Below are 23,976 nucleotides of genomic sequence, written 5' to 3'. Positions count from 1 at the left end.
ACACGGGCGCGGCGGCGGGAAAGGGGGAGACCTCCGCCCGCCCGGGCCCCACGCCGCGCTCACCGTCCGGCTCAGGGACGCCGCCGCCCGCCGTCCCAAGGCCCCTTGGCGCCGAGCCGGAGCCGCACGCAATGACCGCGGCAGCCAGACTCACCCCTTCACTGCGCGCAGCGAAAGAAAGCTAGGCGGCCCCACTTCCGGTCCGTCCCGCGCCTGGGGGCCCGACGCGCTCGGGTTCCGCTCTCTGGCCGGGCGGCGGCGGCGGCGGAGCTTCCGGTACGCGGCGTCCAGGCCCGGCCCAGCCGGCTTCCGCCCGGTAAGTTCCTCCTCCCCAAAGAGGGGTGGCGGGTGTTCCCCGCGGGCGGCCCGGAGCCGACGGGGCGCCCCGGGGCGCCCCCCGCCCCGCCCCCACCCGCACCCCTTCACCGTTGGGCCCTTCCTCTCCGCCGCCCCGGTTTCCTAGTGGCTGTTGACGTCTGTCTGGCGCGCCTGACTCCACGGCCTGTTCACGTCCTTCCGTGTTATGGCTTCCTTGTAGTGAAAGGCACATTCCATGACGTTTTTCCACGAATTCCACCAAACAAGATGAATTGAGTGTGTGTGCGCGGGGGTTTCTACAGAACTTAGGATGGCTTTCTGATTTGTCTGCCTTTTCTAGGGCGCGGTGGCTCCGGCCGCGATGAGCTTGGTGCTGAGGAACCTGCAGCGGGCGGTGCCCCTGAGGCGGGCGCGGCTCCGCGAGAAGGTGCAGGCGGTGCGGAGAGCCCTGGGGGTGCAGCGCTTCGACTTGGGGGTCGTCTGTGTCGACAACAGAAAGATTCAGCAGATTAATAGAATCTACAGAGACAAAAATACCCCAACAGATGTGCTTTCCTTTCCATTTCACGAGGTAAAAGCTGTTTTCCTGTTCCTGTCTGGCCTGCCTTCCTCTGTAAATCCCTGTTAATTATACCACAGGCATGATTTTAAGTTTTACTTTGAAAAATTTCAAATACACACAAAAGGAGAGAGTACCGTGTGACCATCCCCTATTGATCAGATCCTGTCGCTAGAGGAGGGGAGGTGATTGCCCCCCTGACCCCACGTTCTGTACCAGTGAATTAAAGAGAAAGTGCTTCTGCAGTTGTAAGTGTGATTCAATAAGGCATATGTATGGATTGAAAACTCTTAAATAACTCTGAGAATAAAAGGACAGAATTGGGTGAATATTTTAAACAAATATGTGACATGTATCAGGTCACTACCTACGTTATGTGAATGATCCACGCGAAGCTCCCCACACTGTTAGTAACAGCGTAAATTGGGGCAGCCCTTTTGGAAGGCAGTCTGGCAGTTTACTTGAAATAAATCTTGATTACTGTTTAATCCACTAGTGTCACACCTAAGGAAATAAATGGAAAGAAAATAAAATGTTCACTGTGTAGTATAAAACTGTATTAAAGTATCCACTTATCATTTTCCCTGATAGGAAGTAAAAATATTAACACCCGAAGTATCAAGCCATAGGTGACTGGCTTAGTGTGAACAGGCCTCAACTGAATGGACTGGTCTTTATGGTCTTTATGTGGGAAAATGAGAAAGATTATTTGTTTAGGACAAAACAACAACTGGAAAAAACAGAAATGTAAGCTTGTATCGATGTGGTGATTTAGCTCCTTGGAAGTTAGGGAGCTGGGTGGTTGTGCCTTAGGAAGGAGGAAAGAAATGGAAGGTTCATTTGACAGGGTGGGAACGTCTTCAGTCAGTCGTGTGTAGCGTCTCTGCCACTGTTCCCGACTTGTCTGCCTTGGGACTAGTGACACAGGGTCTTTCGGGGTGAAATCTGTAGGCCTGTGGTCGGTTAGTGTTCTGAGGTCGTGTTCTCCAAATGTGTGTTTCCTCATTTTCAGAATCTGAAAGCAGGCGAAATTCCCCAGCCTGATTTTCCAGATGACTATAATTTAGGAGACATTTTCCTGGGAGTGGAGTATATCTTCCAGCACTGCCAAGAAAATGAAGATTACTATGATATCCTGACTGTAAGTGCTGAAATGACAGATCCTGATTGGCAAAGCAAAGGCTGATGTCCTCCATCCAGGCCGTGAGAAGAGGTGGAGGCGACACGGGCATACACACCATCGTCCTCATGTAGGACAGAGGTCACTGGGGGAGACCCACAGGCAGGGGCAGCACCCTCTCACCATCCCTCAGAGAGGAGAGCCTGGGCCGTGGGGTCTGCATGCCCCGTGGCACCACTGGGTGAGGGGAGAGGACAGGGAGCATCTATGTATACAACTGAGGAGAGGGAGCCCCAAAAGTGGCCTTGTTCTTAGCTTTACCTCTGGAGATCAGCAGGTTGTGTTTAGCGAGCTCAGACCTGCTGCATGAGCTTCTTACTGAACTGCCCGAAGCAGGCAGGATTCTGGCCTCCAGGACCTTCAGATCTGTCTCCTCAGCTTGGTGCCACGCAGGGTGGTGGGAGTGTTCTGAAAAGCGGTGTGTGATTGAGTCGTGTTTTAACGTTCCTGTGGATTCAATTGAGGTGTTTTCCTTTGGCCGAACAGCCACACCCTGAGTTATCATCTTGGGGGAGCCTAGTGCTTCCGAGGCTTGAAGCAGAGCGTAGAGCTTCCCAGCGAGACGCCCTGTGCTCAGGCGTCAGGGTGCTGCCAGGAGGAGGGTGTGCTTTCCCCCTGGGACTTGGGGCAACTGCAGCATAGACAGGACTAGTCAGCACAGATCTCAGCTCTGGGACCTCTGTGGCCAGCAGCTGTGCACCCCTGGGGGCTCTGGGCTGGGGGGCAGTTGTGGACCTCTTCCACTCCCCCACATCCCCTGAGGATTCTCTTACCCCCAGCGGAGGGCCAGCCCACACTCCTAGGGCCCTCATCCCCCGGCACAGGGCCAGGCCAAGCCACTGTCCTCCCAGCTGGTGCCCAGCTGCACGTTGGCACCTTCTAACAGCCCGGGGTAACTTCCCCCTTCCCCTGCCCTGGTCCTCCATGTCTCCACAGCTACCCACCCTTCTGCCCCTTCCCTACCCCACCCCAGAGGAGATCATGATCTTCACATCCTGCCACAGGGGCCAGGCCTACTGCTGCTCCCCAAACCCCACCCATGTGACCTCACCACCTGCCCACAGCCCTGCCTGGGCCCAGAGGAGGCTTCCTAACCTCCCACCAGGCATCCACTGAGCTCTCCCTGACTTCCTCCTCCTCCTCCTCTTCCTCCTCCTCCTCCCTGGCTCGTGGCTTGGTCCTGACCACCCCCTGAGGCAGCTTCTTAATTGTTCTGACAGGTGACTGCCACCCACGGGCTCTGTCACCTGCTGGGCTTCACACACAGCACGGAGGCCGAGTGGCGGAAGGTAGGAGCCATCCCCTGTCCCCAGCACACACACAGGGGGCATTGCAGCCCGAGGCCCCGGGAACCAGGGCTGCACCACCTGCCCCTTGCAGTCAAGTATGAAAACCAAATGGAGAAATGCAGTGAAATAAGGAACTTATAATGCCTGCTTTATAAAAAAGACTCACGGTGTTTGTCTTAAATATTGGACTCTCTAAATGCTGTTAACTGCGTTATTTATTCACTGTTGAAAGAAAGGTCTGAGGAGAGACACTACATTCTATAAATTCTATAAAATTCAAATGGCTTAAAGTTAAAAAACCTTTACAAGAGACATTGGGATGGTACTTGTCAATGGAAACAGGATTTAGAGCGTGCAGGTGTCTGATCCAGACCTGTTGGGTAAAGTTCTGTCAGTTTGTCACCTGGAAGGCTGCCTGTGTTTACTCTGTCTATGAAGGTCTGTGTTGGTAGATGCACCGTATTGTGTATTATTAACTCGAATTATATTCGTAATCAGACGGGTTCCCTGAACAGCATAGAAGAAAAGCATATTTTCCTTAACAAGGTAGTCTCCGGGCAGCGGGCCTCCCCGCCGGCCTTCCTAGGCTGCTGGGTCCACACCAGCCACACCCTGGCTCCGCCTCGCCTCCCCCACCCCCAGCCCTGCTGTGGCCGCCTGGCTCCCCTCCTCAGCCCCGCTGCTTCCCACACGCCCGCCGGCAGCATCTCAGGAAAGCCTCCAGCACGCTTCCCCCACCCACCCCCACCCACCCCCCCCCCCCGCCCTGCCCTTTCCCCGGGGGGCCGTCCTCACACACCCCTCCGGTGCTTTCAGGGCCGGGCCACCCAGTCTGGCCCCTTCTCCTGCGACCCAGGCAGGCGCTCCTCTTCATCCACGAGACCACCGCCTCAGCACCCGGCCCCAGCCCCCTGCTGGCTCCGGGGTTCACACGCCACCGGGCAGCACGTCGGTGCTCCCTGTGCACTGGGACCGCGGCCTGCCTTGGGCTGCGTGGGAGGCCCCGGGCCTCGGGGAGGGAACCCCAGGGCCCGAGGAGGCCAGGCCTCTGGGCCAATCTGGAGCTGTTTCCACCCCTTTCTTTCAGATGTACCAGAAGGAGAAGCAGGCTCTCGAGGAGCTGAGCGGGCACACAGGGACCAGGCTGCAGCCCCTGAGCAGGGGCCTCTTCTGACCGAAGTGCCACAGTGTGGATGGGAAGTGGGTACCCCCCCGGGCCCCAGGGACCAGGGCTCCCCACGCTGAGGTCCCCGCTGGCCACTGCTGGCCTGCTGCACAAGTGCCAGCCCTAGCAGGCGCTGAATTCCACGAGTGGAACTTGCTTCTTAAAACACGAGAGAAATTTTCACTCATTTCTTTGTTCAGGACACAGTGGGTGTGTTATTTTCAGTGTTGTAAATAAAATAGTTGCAAGTGCTCAGGATGCAGAGGTGTGTCGGGCGTGTCAACCGCCTCCTCCCTGGGGCCCTGCCTTTGACAAAGAGGCATCTCCCACGTCTGCATCCCTTCAGGACAAATCAAGCAGCCCAGGTGGGCCTGCCCCCACTTCCCGTTGGAATCCTGCTGGATTCGGTCCCATCCAGCTCTCAGGAACGCTGGGGCGTGGAGCCTTTGCTTGGTGCCTCTGCAAGGTGAGGGACAAGGCTGACCCTCGAGGTGGCCGCAGGGCCAGGCCTACCCCCCGCAGGGGACCCTCAGCACGCCTCCTGCCATCACCCACCCCTACCCATCGGTCCCGGTCAGGCAGTTGCTCACAGACTGTGCTCGAGTCCTTGGTCGTGGCCCCGGCGTGGCAGAGCTCCGACTGCCATGTCCCATCCTCCTGTAGGAAACCCACCCTCCTGTCAGTATGTCCTGCCGTGTGAATATGAAAATAAACCCAGGAGTTTACCCCAGAGCTTTATCCAGAGCTGTGCACAAGCTTCGGGCATCACGGGTGGGAGCAGATCTGGAAGGGGCGGGCGCCGAGCCACCCCGGGGCCTCCAAGCGCTGACCACAGTGCCACAGACCCTCCAAGGAGCTCTGAACTGGTCATGGCAATAAAACAGAGCCTCTCGGAGACCCTGAAACCCCAAATACTATGATTTGAAGAATCTGGTTTCTCTCATAAATCGATTTCAGAAACATGAAAATGTGTTTCCCCCTGGATTTGTGTCCTGAGCCTGGACTTTCCCTGGCTCTCGGGGACACGGGCCCTGTCACGTTCCTGAATCATTGGCCACATGACCTATTTGTCATCAGTTAAGCTTGTTCTCGGTTTAAAGTCTAACATGGCAAAGACCAAAGATAACCCCACAAAGCTCTTTGTTCCCCAGGCCTTTTTAAGGGACCGAAGGGGTCCTGAGACCCACTGGTCCTATCAGCGAGTATTCGGAGGTCTCCACCTGCCATTAGAGCTGACCCTCCAGAACCTCTGGTCATGTCCGGAACACAGGCAGGGTTTCTCCTGGGTATGGGCCTGAGCAGAATTGCTGGGAGCTGGAGGTGTGAGGTCCAGCTTTATAGGCTGATGCCTATGAGTGTTTCCCCAGGGCTGGATGATTTGTCCCCGCCGGCAGCCCGTAGTAGTGGCCCCCAGGTCCTGCTACCTGGTGTCAGGTACCGAGCAACCTGCGTGTGCGCTGACCCTCCACTTGGACGGTGTCCACGTGTGCACCGTGGCTGTCCTGCGTTTCTCTTGTCACCAGTGACCCTCTCCATCTGCATCCCCTCCACCAGAAGGGTGACTGCTCAGGTCTTATTGCCCATTTTCTACTGGTTTTTCTTTTTTCTTGTTAATTCTGGGGTGTTTTTATATATGGTTGAAAACATGCCTTGAATTTTAGTACAGAATACGAGCAAGTGTTCTTCTGACCTGAATCTGAGAGAAGGCCGCCCCACGGTCTGTCAGCAGCCGTGCCGTCTGCCGGCTGTGCGGCCTCTTGGTTCTGTTTCATTCCACTGGTCGTTCCTGCCCACCCTGCCCGGGCACGTGCTGTCACGTCCCAGAGCTTCCTGCAAACCCAGCATTGCCAGAGCAGGGCCCCTGCTCTGGGTGTCGCTGGCATCCCCAGCCCTTTACTGTCCTAGGTGTGTTCTAGATTCAGCTCCCAAGGCCATGACGCCCCGGAGGCGCCGTGCCGGGTCCGCAGGCCGCCGAGCACGTGCAGTGCCTCTCGCTTCGTGTCCTCAACGTCTTGCTGAGGGGACCCCCGCCAGCAGCCCCGCCAGGGTACCAGGCACAGCTGGTAAAAGGCAGTTTTCTCACAACACTTGCCACTAACTGCCAGGAGCCAGTGCAGAGCCCACAAGTGGAGGGCTCAGGCCCACAAGACTGCCCCCACTCTAGACCAGGGGACCCACTGTCCAACGTCACCAGAAATCGGGTTCCCACGACCCCCGCCTCTGGTTCAGTAATTTGCTAGAATGGCCCACAGAACTCAGGGACCTAACACTGGTTTCTTACAAGGGACACAGATGAACAGCCAGATGGAGGCGTCCGTAGGGTGGCATCTGGGAGCTTATGTCCCCGTGGAGCTGGGGTGCACCCCCAGATGTGTTCACCAGCCCCGTCTTCTAGGGTTTTTGTGGAGGTTCTGTTACGGTGGCATGGCTTGATTAACTCACTGGCCACTGGTGATTGGCTCAGCCTCCAGCCCCTCTTCCCTCCCTGAGGTTGGGGGTGGGGCCTAAGTTCCAAGCTCTAATCAGGGTTGGCTCCTCGGGCGACCAGCCCATCCTGAAGCTCTCCAGCGCCCTCAGTCGCCTCGTCAGCGCAGTCACGAATCACAGAGGCTTTCCGATCCCTGTGCCAGGAGCCAGGACAAAACCAGATAGACGTGTTGTCTTCTGCTGCAGTATCACGCCATGCCACCACTGTACTCCCGGCACCTGGACCCCAGAGCCCGCCTCCCCAGCAGCCCCACCCTCACCCCCAGGGCCTGCTCAGACCGCTTCAGCTTCCCCAGGTCGGCATGCGTCAGGGCGCTTCCCCCCGGGCCTCCTCAGCAGTGACCGCCCCTCCTGCAGGCCCCCCCAGTGGTGGCCTTGCCGGGCTTCTCCCGGCCCCGGGCTCTCCCGGACTCAGGAATGTGTTTCCTTCATCCCGGTTGACCCAGCAAGGCCAGGTGTGCGGTCGTAGGAAACACGTACGTTGGTCTCTGCCCCTGGCTCCTGACATGGGGCTCCTTGTAAATTCCCAAGTGACAAGAGCACCAGGAGCCCCATTTGTCCTAATAAGGTGACTCTGGGTGGCTCCTGGGCGGAGGCTGGTCGCCAGGAAGACCAAGCCAGGATGAGAGCCTTGGAGCTTACAGGGCCACCCCACGCCCATTCTCCGGAGTAGGGAGGGGACTAGAGATGGAGTTACCCGTGGATCAGGCCTCCATGCCGTTCCCGCAGCATAAGGCTCGGGGGGGCCGGGTCGCAGACACATCCACATACCAGGAGGGTGACACCCCCCACTCCACGGGGACACAGGTGGCAGCCTGGCTTTGTGACGGGTGTCTGAAGCGAGGACAGTCCTGTGGGACTGAGCCCTTAACCTGTGGGATCCGACACCATCTCCAGGTGGGTGGTGTCAGAACTGGACTGAACTGTAGGACACCCATGCGGGGGTCACGGAGGACTGCTTGATGTGGGGAAACCCCGCACATGTGGTGACGGGAGTGAAATGTTCTGTGTGCAAGTAAAGGAGACTCACAGGTGAGAAAGACACAGGAGGGAAGAGCGGGGTTTTCCCGACTTGGGAGGTAAACAAAACTGAGTTTTTCCAATTTACCAGACCATCCAAAGATGATGAACTTCTGTCAAATCTCTTCCCTCTTTTGAATTAATGATTACGTTGAGAAATAAAACCAAAGGGAAAAGCCATGTTAGAAGACATCAAACTGAATGGGAATTCCCTGGTGCCCACCCACCCCACCCCCTGCAGGCCGCAGTGCTGGGGGAGAAAGAAAGAAAGAAAACATCAACGTGAAAATAAGGAAATTGGCTCAAACATTTAGCTGCATGTTTAACAAGACACCGGCTGTCTGTTGAGACAAGCTGCACTCAGGCACCCAGGCCGCGGCCCTCTCCTCGCTGGGCAGCTGCACGGGGCGAGGTCAGCCCGGCGGGAGCCTGTGTGCAGCCAAAGGGCAATTCCGAGGTCATCTCGCTTCCTCCGACGAGCCTTCTGGCAACTGCGAGGGTCCAAAGACGCAAGGCCGGAGCAGGGCTCCTGCTCGTGTGGAACTTGGGGAAAGAGACGATGTATCCCAAAAGGGGCCAATGAAAACATGCATAATACTTGAAAATGGCATTTGCGAGAAAATTATATTAAAGCATCCAGGAAGCATAATTCCACCAGAAAAAAATAAAAGCGGAGCAGAGAGTGGAGTAAAGGTAACTCGTCCCGTGGGGAGAATCCAGACAGAGGCAGATGGGAGACGGCCCTGCCTCGGCCCGGCCTGCGGTGCTTTGCTTCAGGAGGAGAAGCTACGTGAGTGAGCCAGCCTGCAGCTCTGCCCTCACACACACACACCAGGCACATGTCCTGCGGCTGCTCCTTTCCTGCGAGGAGCCGGAGCCTCTCCCCTGGGCCACCGGGCACCACGAGTGTCACTCTGCTCATGGCGTTTTCCCCCAGGAAGGTTTAAGCTCTGTGTGGCTACATCAGTCGACCTTTTCTCTCCTGGCTCCTGAGCCATGTCTCCTGATGAACCCCCGTGTCTCCTCGTGACCCTCAGCCCCCTGGGGGCGCACGAGGGCCTGCCGCTTACCCGAGCCCGCCGTGGGGTCACAGGCCTGGAGCCTGTGTGGGCAGGACGCCGTCGGACACCGCCCTAAGAGGAAGGAGGGTGTCTCTGGACGCAGCTGCTGCCCTGGTCTGGTTCACAGACACCATGCTCAGGTGGGTCTCGCCGCCAGGGCTCGGTGGGGACCCTCACAGCCGGGCTTATACTGGGCCCTCCCCTGCTGGGCTGGACAAATGACCCACGCCTCGGGCAGCTCCCCTGGGAGGAGGGCATGGGGTCCACACCCAGGCGTGGCAACTAGGACTGAGGCTGCCATGGTTACCTCCCACCGCCAACCCCTCCCTCAGGAGCTGGCAAGGCCTCCCCAGGCTCCTGCTGCAGCTACAGGCCTGACAGAGGGTGAGGAGGGGCGACCCAGGCCCTGGGGTCCTCCCGCCCCGCAGGCGCAGGAGGCTGGCCTGGAGCCCAGCCCGGACTTACGTGCTAAGGGCGGCCACTGAGGGACCGGCCACGTGCCACACGGTGGGCAGGAAGCTGGCAGCAGGAGGGAGGGCAGTGGCGGAGACCACCGGGGGCCACGTGGAGTAACCCGCCGGGGAGCCAGGAGTGGGGCTGGCCTGCAGCGGGGCTGGGGGCGCGTAGTGGTAATGGTGGTGCACAGAGGGCGGCTTCTGCCTCTTGGCTCGCAGGACGGCGGGGCGAGCCCACTGCAGGTCCTCAGCATGACACACACCAGGGCGTTTCAGCGGGCCCCCCGCTGCTCCTGGGCTCCCCTCCCCCCCACGCGGCTCCTGACTCGGGATGGGGTCAGGGTCAGAGCAGCGGTGGGCAGGGGTCCAGGAGGGCAGGAGGGTGGGGGCAGGCTCCAGCAGAGCTCATCCGGCTCAAGGGGGCCTGAACTGCGCAACCCCTTCCTCATCTGGGTGGGACTGGGGGCGCTGGGGAGCTTCAAGCTGGAGCACAGAGCCGGAGCCAGAAATGTGTTTCTCAGAGCTCCACAGATGCGTGGATTTCTGGAGGAAGAGCCACCAGCTCCTCTGGACTTGGTTTGGGGGTGGAGCCTACCTGCGGGGGGCGGCGCGGGGGGCCGGGCGCGAGCGCTGACGGGGGCAGGGCTCTGAGCATCAGGTTCTGCATGAGGATCTGGTGCATCTGTGCGTTCTGCATCAGCATCATCTCCGCCACGTCTGGGGGAGGGCACGGAGGGCTCGGTCACGCACGGACGGCCGCCGATGACCGGGCCGCTCCCGGCACGGAACTCAGGTGGAGCAGACGCAGAGCTCTGCGAGCAGGCGTGGAGTCCTGTGGGCCTGCGGGTCCCAGGCCGTGTTCGCAGACGTGTCCTCTTGAGCCCTATTGATGGTGGAGCCTTCTTGCTACTGGATTCCTCACGTGCGTCCGCTGGGCTGCGTGGTGGCCCCGAAGGTATCCACATCCTAATCCCCAGGACCTCTGAATGTGGTCTGATTTGGAAAAAGGGTCTTTGCAGGTATGATAAGGATCTTGAGATGAAATCACCCAGGGGAGCCCTAAACCCAAGGTCAGTGTCTTCCTGAGCGAGAGGCAGACGGAGCTCTGAGACAGAGGAGGAGGCAAGACACAGAGGAGGCGGGCAGAGGCTGGAGGGACACCCAGAGCCCCAGGAGCTGGAGGGGCAGGAAGGACCCTCCCTGGGCGCCTTCGGAGGGCGCACGGCCCCGCCACACCTTGAGTTTGGACCTCAGCCTCCAGACTGTGAGCAGACACATTCCTGTGGTTTCAGGCCACCCGGCTTGTGGCGCTTTGTTGCAGCCACCCGGGAAGGTAATATATTCACCAACTCAGGACACTATGAAACGCTAATTTTGGTCAGAGTGGGACATAAATGTTGCTTCTTTCCACAGCAACTAGGCCCTGGAAATTAGGTGGCCCTCCAGGCTCTGTTGGCCTCACCAAAGGAAGGCGAGCCTCTAAGGACCACTCACACTCGCAGCCAAGCAGATGGGGCCTGCAGGCCTGGGGTGGGGCTTCGGCAGGCGCTTTGGGGCTGCGGCTGCAGCAGACAGCCTCCCACTCAGGCCGCTCTCCCAGGCCTCCCTGAAGGTGTGGACTCGCCAAGCCTCCACAATCACGTGGGCCAATTCCTTAAAACACGTCTTTCTTGCTGTATTACACACCCTGCTGGTTCTGTTTCTCTGCAGAGCCCCGACTGGCACAGATGTCGGCACAGGGCCGGGGGGGCTCTGGGGAGGGGGCCAGAGCCAGACTGCTAGTGCAGAAGCTGAGTCTGGCAGCCCCACAGGGGGCAAAGGCCCTTGAGGAGACCCACGTGGGCCTGGGCCTGGGGGCAGCCCCGCCCACAGTGAGCCCTCTGAGAGGGAACCCTCCCCATCAGCCCTGCAGGCCCCCAGGTAAAATCGAGCGTGACAAGATTAGTCGACAGGTGGGGGGTAGAGAAATGGACCCACGTCTGCAGCCTCACCACAAGGGCACACGTCAGTGCAGTGGGCAAACAGTCTTCAGTAAAGGGCAGGGGGTCAAACTGGTATCCACGGCAAAAATAATTGCATTGATCCCTAATTCACAACACACACAGAAGTCCATTGCAGGTGGATCGTAAATCTAAATGTGAAAGGAAATACAGCCGCAGAAGAAAATACCGAAGAACGTCTTCCTGACCTTGACGGGTAAAGACTTCTTAAACAGGACACAAAAGGTACCAACCATAAAGAGTAAAGCCTGAAAAACTGAACTTCACCAAAATTGAGAACTTCTCTTTATCCAAAGACACCACGAAGAGAGTGCAAGGGCCACAAAAAGGACTTGCTGTTTGCAATACATATGTCAAAATGACCCATTTTTAGAATACATAAAGAATTCCTAGAAATCAATAAAAGAGGCAGAAAACCTGAAAGAAAAATGGGCAAAATACTTGAATGGGAACTTCACAAAAAAGCATGTTCAAATGGCGAAAAATATATGAAAAGGTGAAGTGCAAATTAAAACCAGAATAAGCTACCATGACCTGCCCACCAGATTGGCGAAAATGAAAAATTCTGAAAACGTCAAGTGTTGGTAAGTTGCTGTGGGCAACCGAAATTCTCCTCCCCTCCCGTGCGGTGTACATGGGTACAGGCACTTTGGAAAACTGTCTGGCAGTATTTCCTAAGCAGCCATCCCCTCCCCGGGTGTGTGCCCCACAGACACGGGCACGTCCGTTCACCAGAAGGCACGCAGAGCAGCACTGCGGCTACAGCCCAGCTGCACAGAACCGGAACGCCCAACCCCCCAAATGGGCCCACGGTTTGAGGGACTGAATAGCGTGGTGGCTAAAGAATGGCCCCAGCGATGTCCACACCCTGATCCCAGAACCTGCGAACGTGTTCCGTTACACAGCAAAAGGGACTCGCAGATGTGACGAAGTTAAGACTCCTGAGATGGGATGGAAGCGACCTGAGTCTCCACCCACGGATGAAGGGGTAAGTAAAATGGGGTCCATCCACACAGTGGGATATTACTCAGCCTTAAAAAGGCAGGATGCTCTGACACAGGCTACAACATGTATGAACCTTGAGGACGTTATGCTCGGTGACATATGCCAGACACAAAAAGACAAATACTGTGTGATTCCACTCTTACGAGGCATGTAGCCCAATCAAAATCAAGAAGATGGAACACAGACTGGTGGGCGCAAGGGGCTGGGGGAGGGGGCTGGGAAGCTGTTCCCCAGGGACAGAGTTTCAGTTTTACACGACGGAAAATTCTAAAGATCTGTTGTACAACAGTGTTGAATATAGTTAGCACGACTTAAACATGGTTACGATGGTCAACTTTATGTTATGTGTTTTTTACCACAATTTTTTAAATTAATTTTTTTTAAAAAGGATCTTCAGATAGGGAGATTATCTTGGATTATCTGCGTGGTCCCGATGTCATCACAGGGGTCCTTAGAAAGTGTTGGGAGAAAATAACTATCAACCTACACTTGAATATCCAGCAAAACTAGTGTTTAAGAACAAGGGGAAATAAAAGGAAGGTGAACACTAAGGGAGCTTCAAAAGCCTCTCCTGCAGGACCTTGTAAAAGACTTGTTCCCAGATGATAGGAAGGGATTCCAGAAGGACGGTCTGAGATACAATAAAGGGTGAGTTAATTCAAATGTATTTTCTGTATGACGTTATACCAGTGTCTTTTTTGTGAAGTTTTCCGAAAAGGTAGAACTGATGTGGAGAGGAGTCACGGGGAGTGGGGTGGGGTGAAGCTCCAGAAACTGCGTGTCCAACTTCATAGGAAGCAGCCCAGCAGTTCTCCAAAGGGGTTGTTGTAGTACTTTTGAGATTCCCTATTTTTACATTCAAGTATTTGATCCAGTTGGAATTTGTTTTGGTATAAGGAGTGGGGTAAGGAACGTGACTTTACTTTTCTGAATAACTAGCTACTTACTGACTGTTTCATTTTTACCAGTGATTTTAAATGCACTTTTTAAAGCCACACAGACACTTGCGTGTGCGCGCGCACACACACACACACACACACACACACACACACGGTATGCTGGGTTCACCTCTACACACACACACACACGCACAGGGTATGCTGGGTTCACCTCTACACACACACACACACACACACACACACACACACACACACGCACAGGGTATGCTGGGTTCACCTCTAGAGCCTGACAGTCACTAAAGTTCATCTGGAAAAACCAAGGAGGGTGGTGAGGAGAGACCAGTGGGCTGATCTCTCTGCACCTCCAGGCCACCTTCGTGTGTGTCACGGTGAGAACGGTCCCCCTGGGGGGCTGCAGGCCGCCATGGACCAGGCCTGGCATGTACCACGTACACGGTGGTGCTACAGTCACGGGGACAGAGTTGAGAACACTCATCAGGTGATTCTACACACAAGTCTGCCTCGGACTCTCAACACCTCCCATCGTTAGGGAAACGCAAACTACAACCCCAGTGACCGACTACCACCCCTACTAACACGGCTGACCGCACCACATGCGGGCGAGGGTGTCGAGGAACTGGACCTCTCACACATGGCAGTTTTAAGCACACACCTGCCATGATTCAGCCATTCCAGTCCTAGATATTCACCAAGGAGAAATAAAAATGTACATCCAGACTCAGATGTGAGTGTCCATGGAGCTTTTGTGGTGATAACCAAAACTAGAAATGACCCAGATGTTCATCAGCAGGTGAAAGGATAACAAACCAGTCCATCCACACAATGTAAGGTCACTGGGCAATTTCAAGGAGCCATGGTTTGCTACACCCAACAAGAGCGATGAGTCTGAAAACAGTGCCACTGAGCGAAAGAAGCCACACAGAAAAGAGTGCATACTGTGTGATTCCACCCATACAAAAATCTAGGAGACGCAAACTGACGCAGAGTGACAAAGCAGGTAGGACGGCGGGAGAAGGCGCCTGAGGTGATGCCGTGTTCACTGCCTTGATTTAGTGATGGGTTCACAGGTGTGTACAGGTGTCAAAACTATCAAATTGTACACTTTAACAGTGTGCAATTTATTCTATGTCACCTCAATAGAGCTGTTCTAAAATTCAAGTATTTAAAAGTTACTTAAAGAGAAAAGCAGTTTAACCAAGGGTTTTTGGAAGCTAATCACTGGATGAGTTGGGTTGGAACACAGTTCTTTCAAATCTGAGTCCAGGCTTCTTCCCTCAGGGATATCCATCAGTAAGGATTTTTCAAAGTGAAATTATTTTCACGTTGGTAAATACATAGCTTCAGTTGAGTAGTCAAAAGCTGGCCCTAAAATACTACCCTGCTTACAAAACTATTTTTTCAGTAGAGAATTGCGTAAACCAATGACGACATTCGTTATGAACACTTACCTTCCTTGATGCTTCCTGACTGCTGAGTGGGGAAGGCCTGGGGAAGGGGAATCTGTGCGATGAGTGGCTGCTGAGGCAGCTGCTGGATGATGGTGGTGGGAGGTGGGGGTGCCTAGAAGAGCCAGACGACCCATTACCTGAATGTGCCCTGGGAATAGTGACCTACAGAACCACCCACCACCCATCCACCCACCATCCACCCATCCATCCAACATCCACCCGCCATCCATCCATCAATCCATCCCCCACCCATCCATCCATCCATCCACCCACCCATCATTCCATCCCCCCATCCATCCATCCATCCATCATCCATCCATCCATCCATCCATCCACCCATCATTCCATCCCCCCATCCATCCATCCATCCCCCATCCATCCATCCATCCATCCATCATCCATCCATCCATCCACCCACCCATCATTCCATCCCCCCATCCATCCATCCATGCCCCATCCATCCATCCATCCATCCACCCATCATTCCATCCCCCCATCCATCCATCCATCCATCCACCCATCATTCCATCCCCCCATCCATCCATCCATCCATCCATCCATCCATCATCCATCCATCCATCCATCCATCCACCCATCATTCCACCCCCCCATCCATCCATCCATCCATCCACCATCCATCCATCCACCATCCATCCATCCATCTACCATCCTTCCACCTACCATCCACCCATCAATCCATCCATCCGCCATCCACCCATCCGTCCCCCCATCCATCCATCCACCCACCCATCCATCCATCTATTCATCCACCATGCAACATCCACACACCATCCATCCATCCACCCATCCATCCATCCATCCATCCATCCACCATCCATCCATCCATCCATCCACCCATCCACCCACCATCCATTCATCAATACACACATCCATCCACCAGCTATCCATGGGGGACTTTAAATGAGAAACCCTAGAGGTTAAACAGATGGCTGAATAGATAAATATTTGAGTCTGGGTATCACTTAGGACGTGGAATGTTATGGACTGAATGTTTGTCCCCCCTCAAATTCATATGTTGAAGCCCTAACCTCCAAAGTGACTACATTTGGAGATGAGGCCTATGAGGCGGTGATAAAGGGAATGAGGTCGTAAGAGTGGGGCTGTAGTCCGATAGGGCTGGTGTCCTTGTAAGAAGAGAAAGAGACACCAGATGCTGTCTGCCCCATGAGGATACAGTGAGAAGGCGGCCACCCACCAGCCAGGAGAGCACGCTCATGGGAACTGCATTGGCTGGCACCTTCATCTGGGACGTCCAGCCTCCAGACTGTGAGAAGGTAAACGTCTGATGTTTAAGCACCCAGACTGTGGTATTTTGTAATGGAGCCCAAGCTGAGTAAGACAGGGTGTTTTTCATGTTTCCCACATTTCCCGGCTTTAGTGGGCTAAGCTCGTCCCTGCTTCCATTAATTCTGCTTTAATAGAGGCATCCAAGGATCTTGGCTTGGAAATACCCTCTGGCTTCCCTCCTGAGTTAAAATAAATGCACAAAAATTTTGGGCGCACACCAGGTGTTGATTTCTATTTTAATCCTCTTCTGGATGCACAAGGCCCTACCCTGTCCCTTCTCTCTCGGTTCACGGAAAGGATGGCATAGACCAGGGTTGGCAAACTTCCTGTGAAGGGCTGGACAGTGTATCGTTCCCGCTTTGTGGCCACACGGCTTTGGTTGTAACTGCTCACCTCTGCCTTTGTAGCTGGAAAGCAGCACCAGACATGTAAGCACTTACTAACCCTGAGATGTGTGTTTCATATCATTTTCATGTGTTACAAACTATCCTTCTTCCCCTGACTCTTTCCCAAACATTTAAAAGTGTACCACCCCTCTCGGTTCACAGGTCGTACTGACACAGGTGGCAGCCAGCTTGGCCTGTAGCCACAGTCGGCCGCCCCCCGCACACCACCCCCCGCCCCGCACAGACCAGCAGGCAGTCCCAGCGGCGGTGCTGTCGCGGCAGAGGGGACCTCCTACCCCAGAGTCTGTGGGAAATTCAAGGCCCCTGCTTGCTCTCGTGGTGTCACTGGGGCTGAGACTGAAACACCCAAGCATGACTGGGCCTGAGGAACTGCAGTGAGTATGAGCACGTTTGGGACTGGGGGAGCCTCCAGAACCTACACCCTCAGCCCACCATTCCTGGGGCAAAGGGGGCTCTGGGGGCTCTGCTGGCACGCCCCTTCCCTCTCTGTTCCCTCCACATGGGCTGCCAGGTCCCCTCTCAGAGGATAAACGCCCTCCAGGTCACGGACCCAGCCTGTGGGCACCACCAACCTCCCTGGCCAGCCGATCCAGAACCTTCTCAACTTGGCCCTGCCCACCTCCTGCCTTGTCTTCTCCGCAGGCACTCAACCCCCGAGGCCGCAGCCCGCCAGGCACCAGCTGCCACCCTTCCTTCCTCTGGGCATCCAGCTGCCCCCGATACAATCCCTTTTGCTTAAGAAAGTCAGAGTTGCTTTCCATCGCTTGTAACCCAGGATGCTGAACGTAGGCGTGAGGATCTCAGAAGTGGAGCAGTCTTCCACCTTTTACAGTTCTGCCCTGGAGACTAGCGGCTAAGCTTCCCCAGTCATTATGAGGTTTCGGAAAGGAGCTGACACACTTCTTCCCCAAATTCAGGCCCTCCTGATACTGAAACCCCCTAATACTTCTGCTCCTAGCACAAAGGTTAGGACATGGGGCAGAGCTGGGACCCCAGCCTCTCACCTGTAATGAGGAGATAAGCACCCCCTACCCCCAGCCAGTTCTCAGGGCACCTGTGAGGCCTGATGACACACGTGAGCCCCGACAGAGCCAGACACGGACTGCAGCCACTGCTGCCGCTTAGCCCACGGCCCCTTCCGCGTACTTCCCTAAGGTGCTGAGAGAGGCGAGAGACGGAGGTGTGGAGACGCCGCCATCCCTGCTTAGGTGAGAGGTCTCTGGGGGCGTGGCACCCTCCCTGCGTTGGTTCTGTCCCCCAGATTCACCGCGAGGAAGACTTACCGGGTGTTGGGTGATCTGCGGTGGGTCCAGGGTGGGTGGGGCCGGGGAGACAGCGGGGTGGACGCCCACGGGGGGCACCTCTGGGGGCAGCACTGACCCACGGGCTCCTCCGTCCAGCCCCCTCCAGGCGCGGGCCCTGGAGACCTCTTCCAGGAGGTGCTGTTCCTGGAACGCCAAAGCAGAGCCTGTGCTTGGAGGCGGGGAGCTGTGACACCCGGAGCGGGCTGGCGTGTCCCAGGCCCTCACCCTGCCTGGCACGACAGCGCCAGCGCACAGGCGTGTGGCCCCCTGTGGGGGAGCGGCCCCAGGACCACCTGCCACCCCCGTGCACCAGGCTCCCTCCCACCCCCGACCCGGGCGCACGATCAGATGGTAGGCCCAGGGCACAGCTGGGTCGGAGTTGGAGCCAGGCCCTGGAGGCAAAGCCTGAGGGCCCTTGCATGGTGCACACAGGAGAAATTGACCCCAAACGACTTTTTCCAGCCTATAGAGGATATTCTTTCTCTCCAGCATGCTTCCAGGTCGACTTCACTACAAAGCAGTGAGTTTATCACAACTATCGTTTGGACCCGAACGCACCCCTTCCCATGGTCATTCCCTGCTGCTGGTGCCTCTGGTTTGGATGAAGCCCTGGTCATCTTGGAATCCCACTTCCGGGGGAACCGGACCGTTCACACGGCATTTCCACCTCTGATCAAGTGCAACCAGAGCAGTTTTTTTCAGCTAACAGCCCCCTGCGAGAGCCCAGCCTAGGGGAAACAGGCGAGTTCGCCTCTCTCCATGGAGTCCGTGACTGGGGAGTGACGCCCCTCAGCTGCTCAAGTCCATCAGCTGTCCACCCCCAAGTCGCAAACATCAGAACCAGCATGGGTTCCAGAAGGGCCCCCACCTCCACTGGCCCGTGTTTGCTCTGAGCTCAGGCCGCAGTTTCAGCTGCAGCGAGCTCAGGCCAAGGCTCCCTGTGGCCGCATGGCCTACCCAGAGTCTCTGCAGAAGGTCCTTCCTCATCCGCAGAGCGCTCCGCAGGGCGGCCTCTGGCCCATCCTCATTTCCTGGAGGGAAGTGCGTGCTTCAGGGCTCAGCACTGCGGACCCCAGCAGCGCCCATCCCCGGGACCTGCACGCCTGTCCCGGAGAAGGAGGGAGGTGCCTGGGGACGGAGCTCGGGGGGCTGCCCCGTGGGGATTACGTGGGCAGTGGTGGGGGGCATTCGGGGAGCTCAGTCTCTCAGGGGGGTCTGTCTTACTCCTGGAAAGGAGCCGGAAGTTGCAGAGTGACCATTTCCCCTGGGGCCCGAGCACCCTGTTGCTCCTGCGCCTTTGCCAGAAAGTCCCTCGGGCTCCACAGGACGCGGCGAGAGGAAGGAGGCCCGCACAGGATTCGGGATGGGGCCGAGAGCCCAGCCTCCTGTCACCTGGAGCCACCCCGCAGCCCCAAGCGGCCTGGAGGCTGGCGCGGTCCACGGAGCCTCAGGGAACGGTTCCTGCAGCGTCCTGGAGACCACGCCTCTGGTGGTCCCTGAGCTCCTTTCCTCTGGGTGCACGGGCCTGCCCCTCCCCCCAGGCCTGCCGCCTGCCCCTAGAGCTGGTGATGCCCGGGCTGCCTGTCCTCTGGGGTCCCCACTCCCCCTCCAGGAGTCCCCACTTCCCTGGCCCCTTTGTACTGTTCCATGTTCTGCGCTTGTCCTCGGTCATGTGACCTGGTTTGGGATTTATCTTTCTATCTGGATTTGGGCCCTGGGCTCTGTCTGCTGCACTTGGGAGCTGCCTGGAACCCCCGCAGCCCAAGGGGCTACGCCATGTAGTAAAGAACAAGCAGCGTCTCCCCAGCACCTCGCCTAGATGTCCCTGAGCCCGGAGCCCGTCACCAGGGAAAGCGGTCCTTGCCCTGGGTCCTGTGGCTTGAGCATCGGACCGCCAGCCAGGCTGGGGACGACGGGGCGTCTGGTCTGGGCGCCCGAGGATGTGCAGGCCGACACGGATGGCGTAGGCCCTCCACACCCACACCGCAGAGCAAGCTCAGGGCAACATGGTCTGATGCAGGTGTGGCCACTTCCGATCGAGCTGGGCAGCCTGGGCTGGTTATCGAACCTCTCTGGGTCTCTAGCGCTCAACTGTGCAACAGCAATGATGAACGGGCCCTCCTGGGTATGCAGACTGGATGTGGTACGATATGAGGGTGTGTGTGTGTGTGTGTGTGAGTGTGTGTGTGTTAAAGACACAACAAAGGCCTTGCCGCTCTGAAAGTAAAGAAGTTCAGAGGACAGTCTCGCCATAAGCGGAGGTTGCTCCGGGGCCTGTGCAGCTTCAAGCAGCCCGGGGCTCTTACCGGGCGTGAGGTGGGGGTCCTCAGAACCCGCTTCTACATCCTCGCGCTCCTGCTTCAGCTTCTGTGAGGAGAAGAGAGCAGGACGAGGTGCGTGCTCTGGGCGCAGGCTCGGTGTGGGGGGCCAGGCCGGGCGCCAGCGCCCAGACGGAGCGGCTGGGAGCAGGAAGCGTGTGAGGCGGACCGCGGGGCAGTAGCCAGGGTGGGACCCGGAGGCCACGCTCCCCATGCGACGCACACACGCTCCCCCCTGAAACCCCCAGGCCCCTGCAGGAGGCTGTCTGAAGAGCCTGACCAGGCCGGCCCTGTGTCCTGACCACCCTGACTGCCGCACTGAGCCCTGGGCCGAGCAGCCGCTGTCTGGGCCAGTTCTGGGGTGAGCCCTGCTGCCCCTGTGGGCAGCCCTCGGGGGCAGAGGAACAGAGCAGGCAGGTGAGGTGGGGGGAGCCGTGAGGGGCCCGCAGACCCTCGGAGGAGGAGAAGGAGGCCGGCCTGAGGGCGTCCACTGGCTGCCCGCCCCAGGCCTGGCCGAGACGCCGCACCCGGTAGGGTCTGTCTTCCCTTAAACTCGGAAGCCGGGAGGCCCCGAGGCGGAGTGTCAGGGCGCCCTGGCAGTGCTCTGGGGGTGCGGGCCTGCCTCCTGGCTGCAGAAACTGCCAGGAGAACCTACTTGGTTCTGTACAAACACAAAGAAGAAAAACCAAGGAACCACAGTTCTTCACTATGAGGCTAAAACCGCTGAAAAGGGTTTTGCTTTGGAAGTGGGCTCATTACAGGCATAATCTTACCTTTCAAAGCTGTGCTTCTGTAACAAGCTGTTAAAAACACGAGTGCCCAGCTGTCTTACCTTCTCCAGGAGTTTCAGGGTCAGCCGGGTCAACCGATCTGCCACCGAGGAGTCCAGCATCCTGGGGCCACAGGAGGGGACGCCGCGGGCCCACCCCCTCCCCGTCTCAGTTCCCTCTGGAAGAACTGCTCAGCCAGAGAGAAGCAGCCCAACCCTGGGGTCACTGAAGGAATCCCACGCTGGGCTCGGTTTACCTTCTGGCCTCTACGGCCAGAGAAGAGCTTGGGGGGTGGGGGTGGCACACGCCCTGGACGCACAGTGTCGGGCATCGCCATGGTGGTTGCTAGGAGCCGCAGACATGGCGAGGCCCGGTTGCCAGGTTTCCACTGAGAGTCCTTCCCAGGCCCCGCCTGTCCCCATGCAGGGGTTACCAGTAAACACTGCTGATCCCCAGGTGTGGCCAGGCGGGGCTCCTTGGGAAGGAAAAAGTGGGCAGCAGCTGGGGCCCGAGGGGTAGAGCGCAGCCCTGGCGGGGAGGACAGAGCCCAGAGGATGGGGTGGGGGAGGAGGCATGGCATCCGTCCCCCACGCACCACAGGGGCCTGCCACCCCTGCCCTCAGTCCGTTATGGCCTCCAGGAGGCCAGCAAGCCCCTGGCCTTTCTTAGGGATCCTCCCAGCCAGACGGGAGTAAAGGCCAGAACACTGGAAGACAGGGTGCGACCACCACCTCCCTGCAGACTTCAGGAAACTCTGGGTGGCAAGGGGGTGGCACCAGGGAGCTGGCCAATGAGGTGCCTGGGGGCTTCTGGAACTCAAGGTGGGCTCACCCCACAGGCACCCAGCTGGCACCTCAGAGAACATGGGGCCACCCCGAGGCACCACCCCTCAGGGTGGATGTGATTCCAGCAGGGGGACTGCCCAGCCGGGACCCATGCCCAGAGAGGGGCAGGGGTTCCTAGTGTCTGAGGGGCAGGGGCACCTGGGAGGGGGACTATCAGTGGGTGACCCACCTGCCTGGCAGAGGGCATGTCCACAGGGCTGGCATGGGGAGGGGGTGTGAGGGGAGGGGAGGGGGTGTGCCCATCAAGGGAAGACTTTTCTAAATGATGCTTCACTTCAATGCTTCCCAGGAAGGGCAGTTTTGAGGAGTACTATTGTATTTTGTTTTATATTGTATCAATATGTACTGTATCTGGCATTTCGTAGGGTGTCCCTCTACTATTGGGATTTGTTTGATGATTTCTCACAATTGGACTGGGGTTATGGGTTTTTGGGAGGAAGACCACAGAGGCAAAAGGCCCTTCTCATCACGCCCCATCCAGGGTGTGTGCCGTCAACATGACCTACACTGTGGATGTTGACCTTAGTTACCTCGTGGAGGTGTGTCTATCAGGTTTCACCACTGCACAGCTACTACTTTTCTCTCCCTTTCCACATTGTTTTTTTCAGGAGGAAGTAGCTATGCACAGCCTATACATAAGGAGTGGGGGGTTATGTTTCCCTCCTTGAAGGTGAGTATCTACATATTTGGACAGCTGTTTAATTGTTAAAAATAAATTAAGAGTCAGATCCAACATTTACAGAATATCTAGAATAGCCATGGAAATGATTCTGGGGTTCCTCGGAACACAGTTTGAAAACCACTGGCCAAAGCAGCGTGGGCAAACACGTGGGCCCCCCACAAAGTTTTAGATGTACTGCAACATGTAAAGGTTGAGAGATTCAGGCGTAGATCTGAGTCTCTGACTGCTCTTGGGAAATCCGATCCTGTAGTCAGCTAGTGTTGCCTGCCTACCCCTGGTCTTATGAGGGCACCGCCTCATGTCTGTGAGCCAAGACTGGAAGCTCCACTCACCACACAAAGGGCTGTGGTCTGACTCAGGAGGGGGTTGAATTTCCAGGGCTCCCTGAAGATTTGTGTAAGTTGCAGCTGCTTAGACTCACACGTTCACACTGAGGTTGAAAGGTGAGCTTGTGTCAGTAAAGTCACTATAGCACGTTCGTGGAGGAGCATAGTTACTGCCACTCAGTCTCAGAGAGCAGACAGGGAGCACACGGCCTGCTCACAAACCCTACTGCATTGAAGGCACAGGAGTGAAGGAAACACAGAAACCCACAGTGTGTTTGCTGGACACCCCTGCACAGTCACCCGCGCCAGTGCTGCTTGATATGCCACCTTTCCTCTAGTTGCCGCTTGCAGCACTGTCATCCTACCCAGCTCTACCCCGGCCAGATCTGACGCAGGGGCAAGTTTGTGGGTGTTTTCACTTCTCACACAGGGAAACCGAGGCACAGCTGCTTAGGGTTTTCCTGTGTTTCTTCCTGAGTTTATGACCCCCCCCCCCCATTTAGGTAACCATAATCAGTCGGTGACAGCATCCCCACACCCCACACCCCACCCTCCGCGAGGGAACGCTCACCCAGGCACAGTTAAGCTACAGTAACAAGAGGTGCCGACAACACGCTTTGGATCAGTGTCAGTTAGTCAGAGCTTATCAGCTTCCAATGAGCTTGATAACTGTAGCAGCATTTGATTGTTAATCAAAACCGTAGGCTAGGAATAAAAACCTCGCCTTGCTTCCTCATCTGGACAAACAGGCTTAAGTGGAGTCTGAAACTAAGGAACAAACAATGATTTCGTGAGACTCCAATTCCCACACGGACCATGAATTCATAACCCACGTCACATTCCTTTTCTTTTAAAAAAATTTTTTAACAGACTCTCTTTTTGAGCAGTTTTAGCTTCACAGAAATTTGAACAGGAAGTACAGCACATTCCTTTTTAATAACCATTTACAATATATTTGGAATGATTTACCCAAACGTTTCAAGGCCTTAAAACTTTTCCATGTGAGAAGAGACTTTTTGCCTTTCACTGAAACAGCTCTCTCCCTCTGGTGATCTAGAACTGTGTACAATTACTGTATCATTTAAAATTGCATCCTTACAGGCCCCTTG

The 23,976-nt window shown here is 56.5% G+C and overlaps 3 protein-coding genes across 14 annotated transcripts in view; 1 reads left to right on the top strand and 2 right to left on the bottom strand.

The window, feature by feature from the left end:
- The window catches only part of MCM3AP (minichromosome maintenance complex component 3 associated protein), a 42,470-nt gene extending 42,179 nt beyond the window's left edge, over positions 1 to 291 (bottom strand). For 2 of the 3 annotated variants that reach the window (XM_082393629.1, XM_082393631.1), the window contains exon 1: positions 64 to 201. The gene's annotated coding sequence lies outside the window, so the exon portion shown is untranslated. Of the gene's footprint in view, positions 1 to 63 lie in introns of all 3 variants that reach the window. The other variant, XM_082393630.1, reaches the window with a different exon arrangement.
- On the top strand, positions 204 to 4,762 carry YBEY (ybeY metalloendoribonuclease). Of its 2 annotated transcripts, none has more exons than XM_082393647.1 (5): positions 204 to 316; positions 659 to 889; positions 1,890 to 2,018; positions 3,278 to 3,346; positions 4,434 to 4,762. In XM_082393647.1, exons 2-5 carry the CDS (start codon positions 680 to 682, stop codon positions 4,518 to 4,520), a joined length of 495 nt encoding a protein of 164 aa, XP_082249773.1. In that variant the 5' UTR covers positions 204 to 316; positions 659 to 679; the 3' UTR covers positions 4,521 to 4,762. The 2 variants fall into 2 exon arrangements, with proteins under 2 accessions (XP_082249773.1, XP_082249774.1); XM_082393648.1 differs by lacking the exon at positions 204 to 316 and adding an exon at positions 323 to 544.
- A 3,545-nt stretch (positions 4,763 to 8,307) lies between these two features.
- Positions 8,308 to 21,713, bottom strand: LOC309629557 (uncharacterized protein C21orf58). 9 transcript variants are annotated; one of them, XR_014245109.1, is made up of 9 exons: positions 21,077 to 21,423; positions 20,233 to 20,293; positions 18,884 to 18,957; positions 17,906 to 18,070; positions 14,908 to 15,019; positions 10,130 to 10,251; positions 9,545 to 9,780; positions 9,089 to 9,289; positions 8,308 to 8,561 (listed from the first exon to the last, which is right to left on the bottom strand). XR_014245109.1 is itself a non-coding variant. In XM_082393637.1 (9 exons), exons 1-8 carry the CDS (start codon positions 21,134 to 21,136, stop codon positions 9,106 to 9,108), a joined length of 876 nt encoding a protein of 291 aa, XP_082249763.1. In that variant the 5' UTR covers positions 21,137 to 21,357; the 3' UTR covers positions 8,308 to 8,561; positions 9,089 to 9,105. The 9 variants fall into 9 exon arrangements, 8 of the variants coding, with proteins under 8 accessions (XP_082249763.1, XP_082249764.1, XP_082249765.1 ...); XM_082393637.1 differs by having other exon boundaries at positions 9,089 to 9,151; positions 21,077 to 21,357; XM_082393638.1 differs by having other exon boundaries at positions 8,308 to 9,289.
- Between the last annotated feature and the right edge of the window lie 2,263 nt (positions 21,714 to 23,976).

Source organism: Balaenoptera borealis (assembly GCF_965194805.1).
Source record: "Balaenoptera borealis genome assembly, chromosome: 5".
Lineage (NCBI taxonomy): Eukaryota > Metazoa > Chordata > Mammalia > Artiodactyla > Balaenopteridae > Balaenoptera > Balaenoptera borealis.
This window is presented reverse-complemented; position numbering and strand designations above follow the sequence as displayed.

What these genes read in the sequence shown, in the direction of transcription:
- YBEY (XM_082393647.1), top strand. Translation starts at nt 680, where the DNA reads ATGAGCTTGGTGCTGAGGAACCTGCAGCGGGCGGTGCCCCTGAGGCGG. An exon ending in TTTCCTTTCCATTTCACGAG is followed by an intron (nt 890 to 1,889) that starts GTAAAAGCTGTT and finishes CCTCATTTTCAG; the next exon opens with AATCTGAAAGCAGGCGAAAT. An exon ending in CGGAGGCCGAGTGGCGGAAG is followed by an intron (nt 3,347 to 4,433) that starts GTAGGAGCCATC and finishes CCTTTCTTTCAG; the next exon opens with ATGTACCAGAAGGAGAAGCA.
- LOC309629557 (XM_082393635.1), bottom strand. Translation starts at nt 21,136, where the DNA reads ATGCTGGACTCCTCGGTGGCAGATCGGTTGACCCGGCTGACCCTGAAA. An exon ending in ACCTTCTGCAGAGACTCTGG is followed by an intron (nt 18,071 to 18,883) that starts GTAGGCCATGCG and finishes TTGGCGTTCCAG; the next exon opens with GAACAGCACCTCCTGGAAGA. An exon ending in TGTGTCATCAGGCCTCACAG is followed by an intron (nt 16,623 to 17,676) that starts GTGCCCTGAGAA and finishes GCTGCTTTCCAG; the next exon opens with CTACAAAGGCAGAGGTGAGC.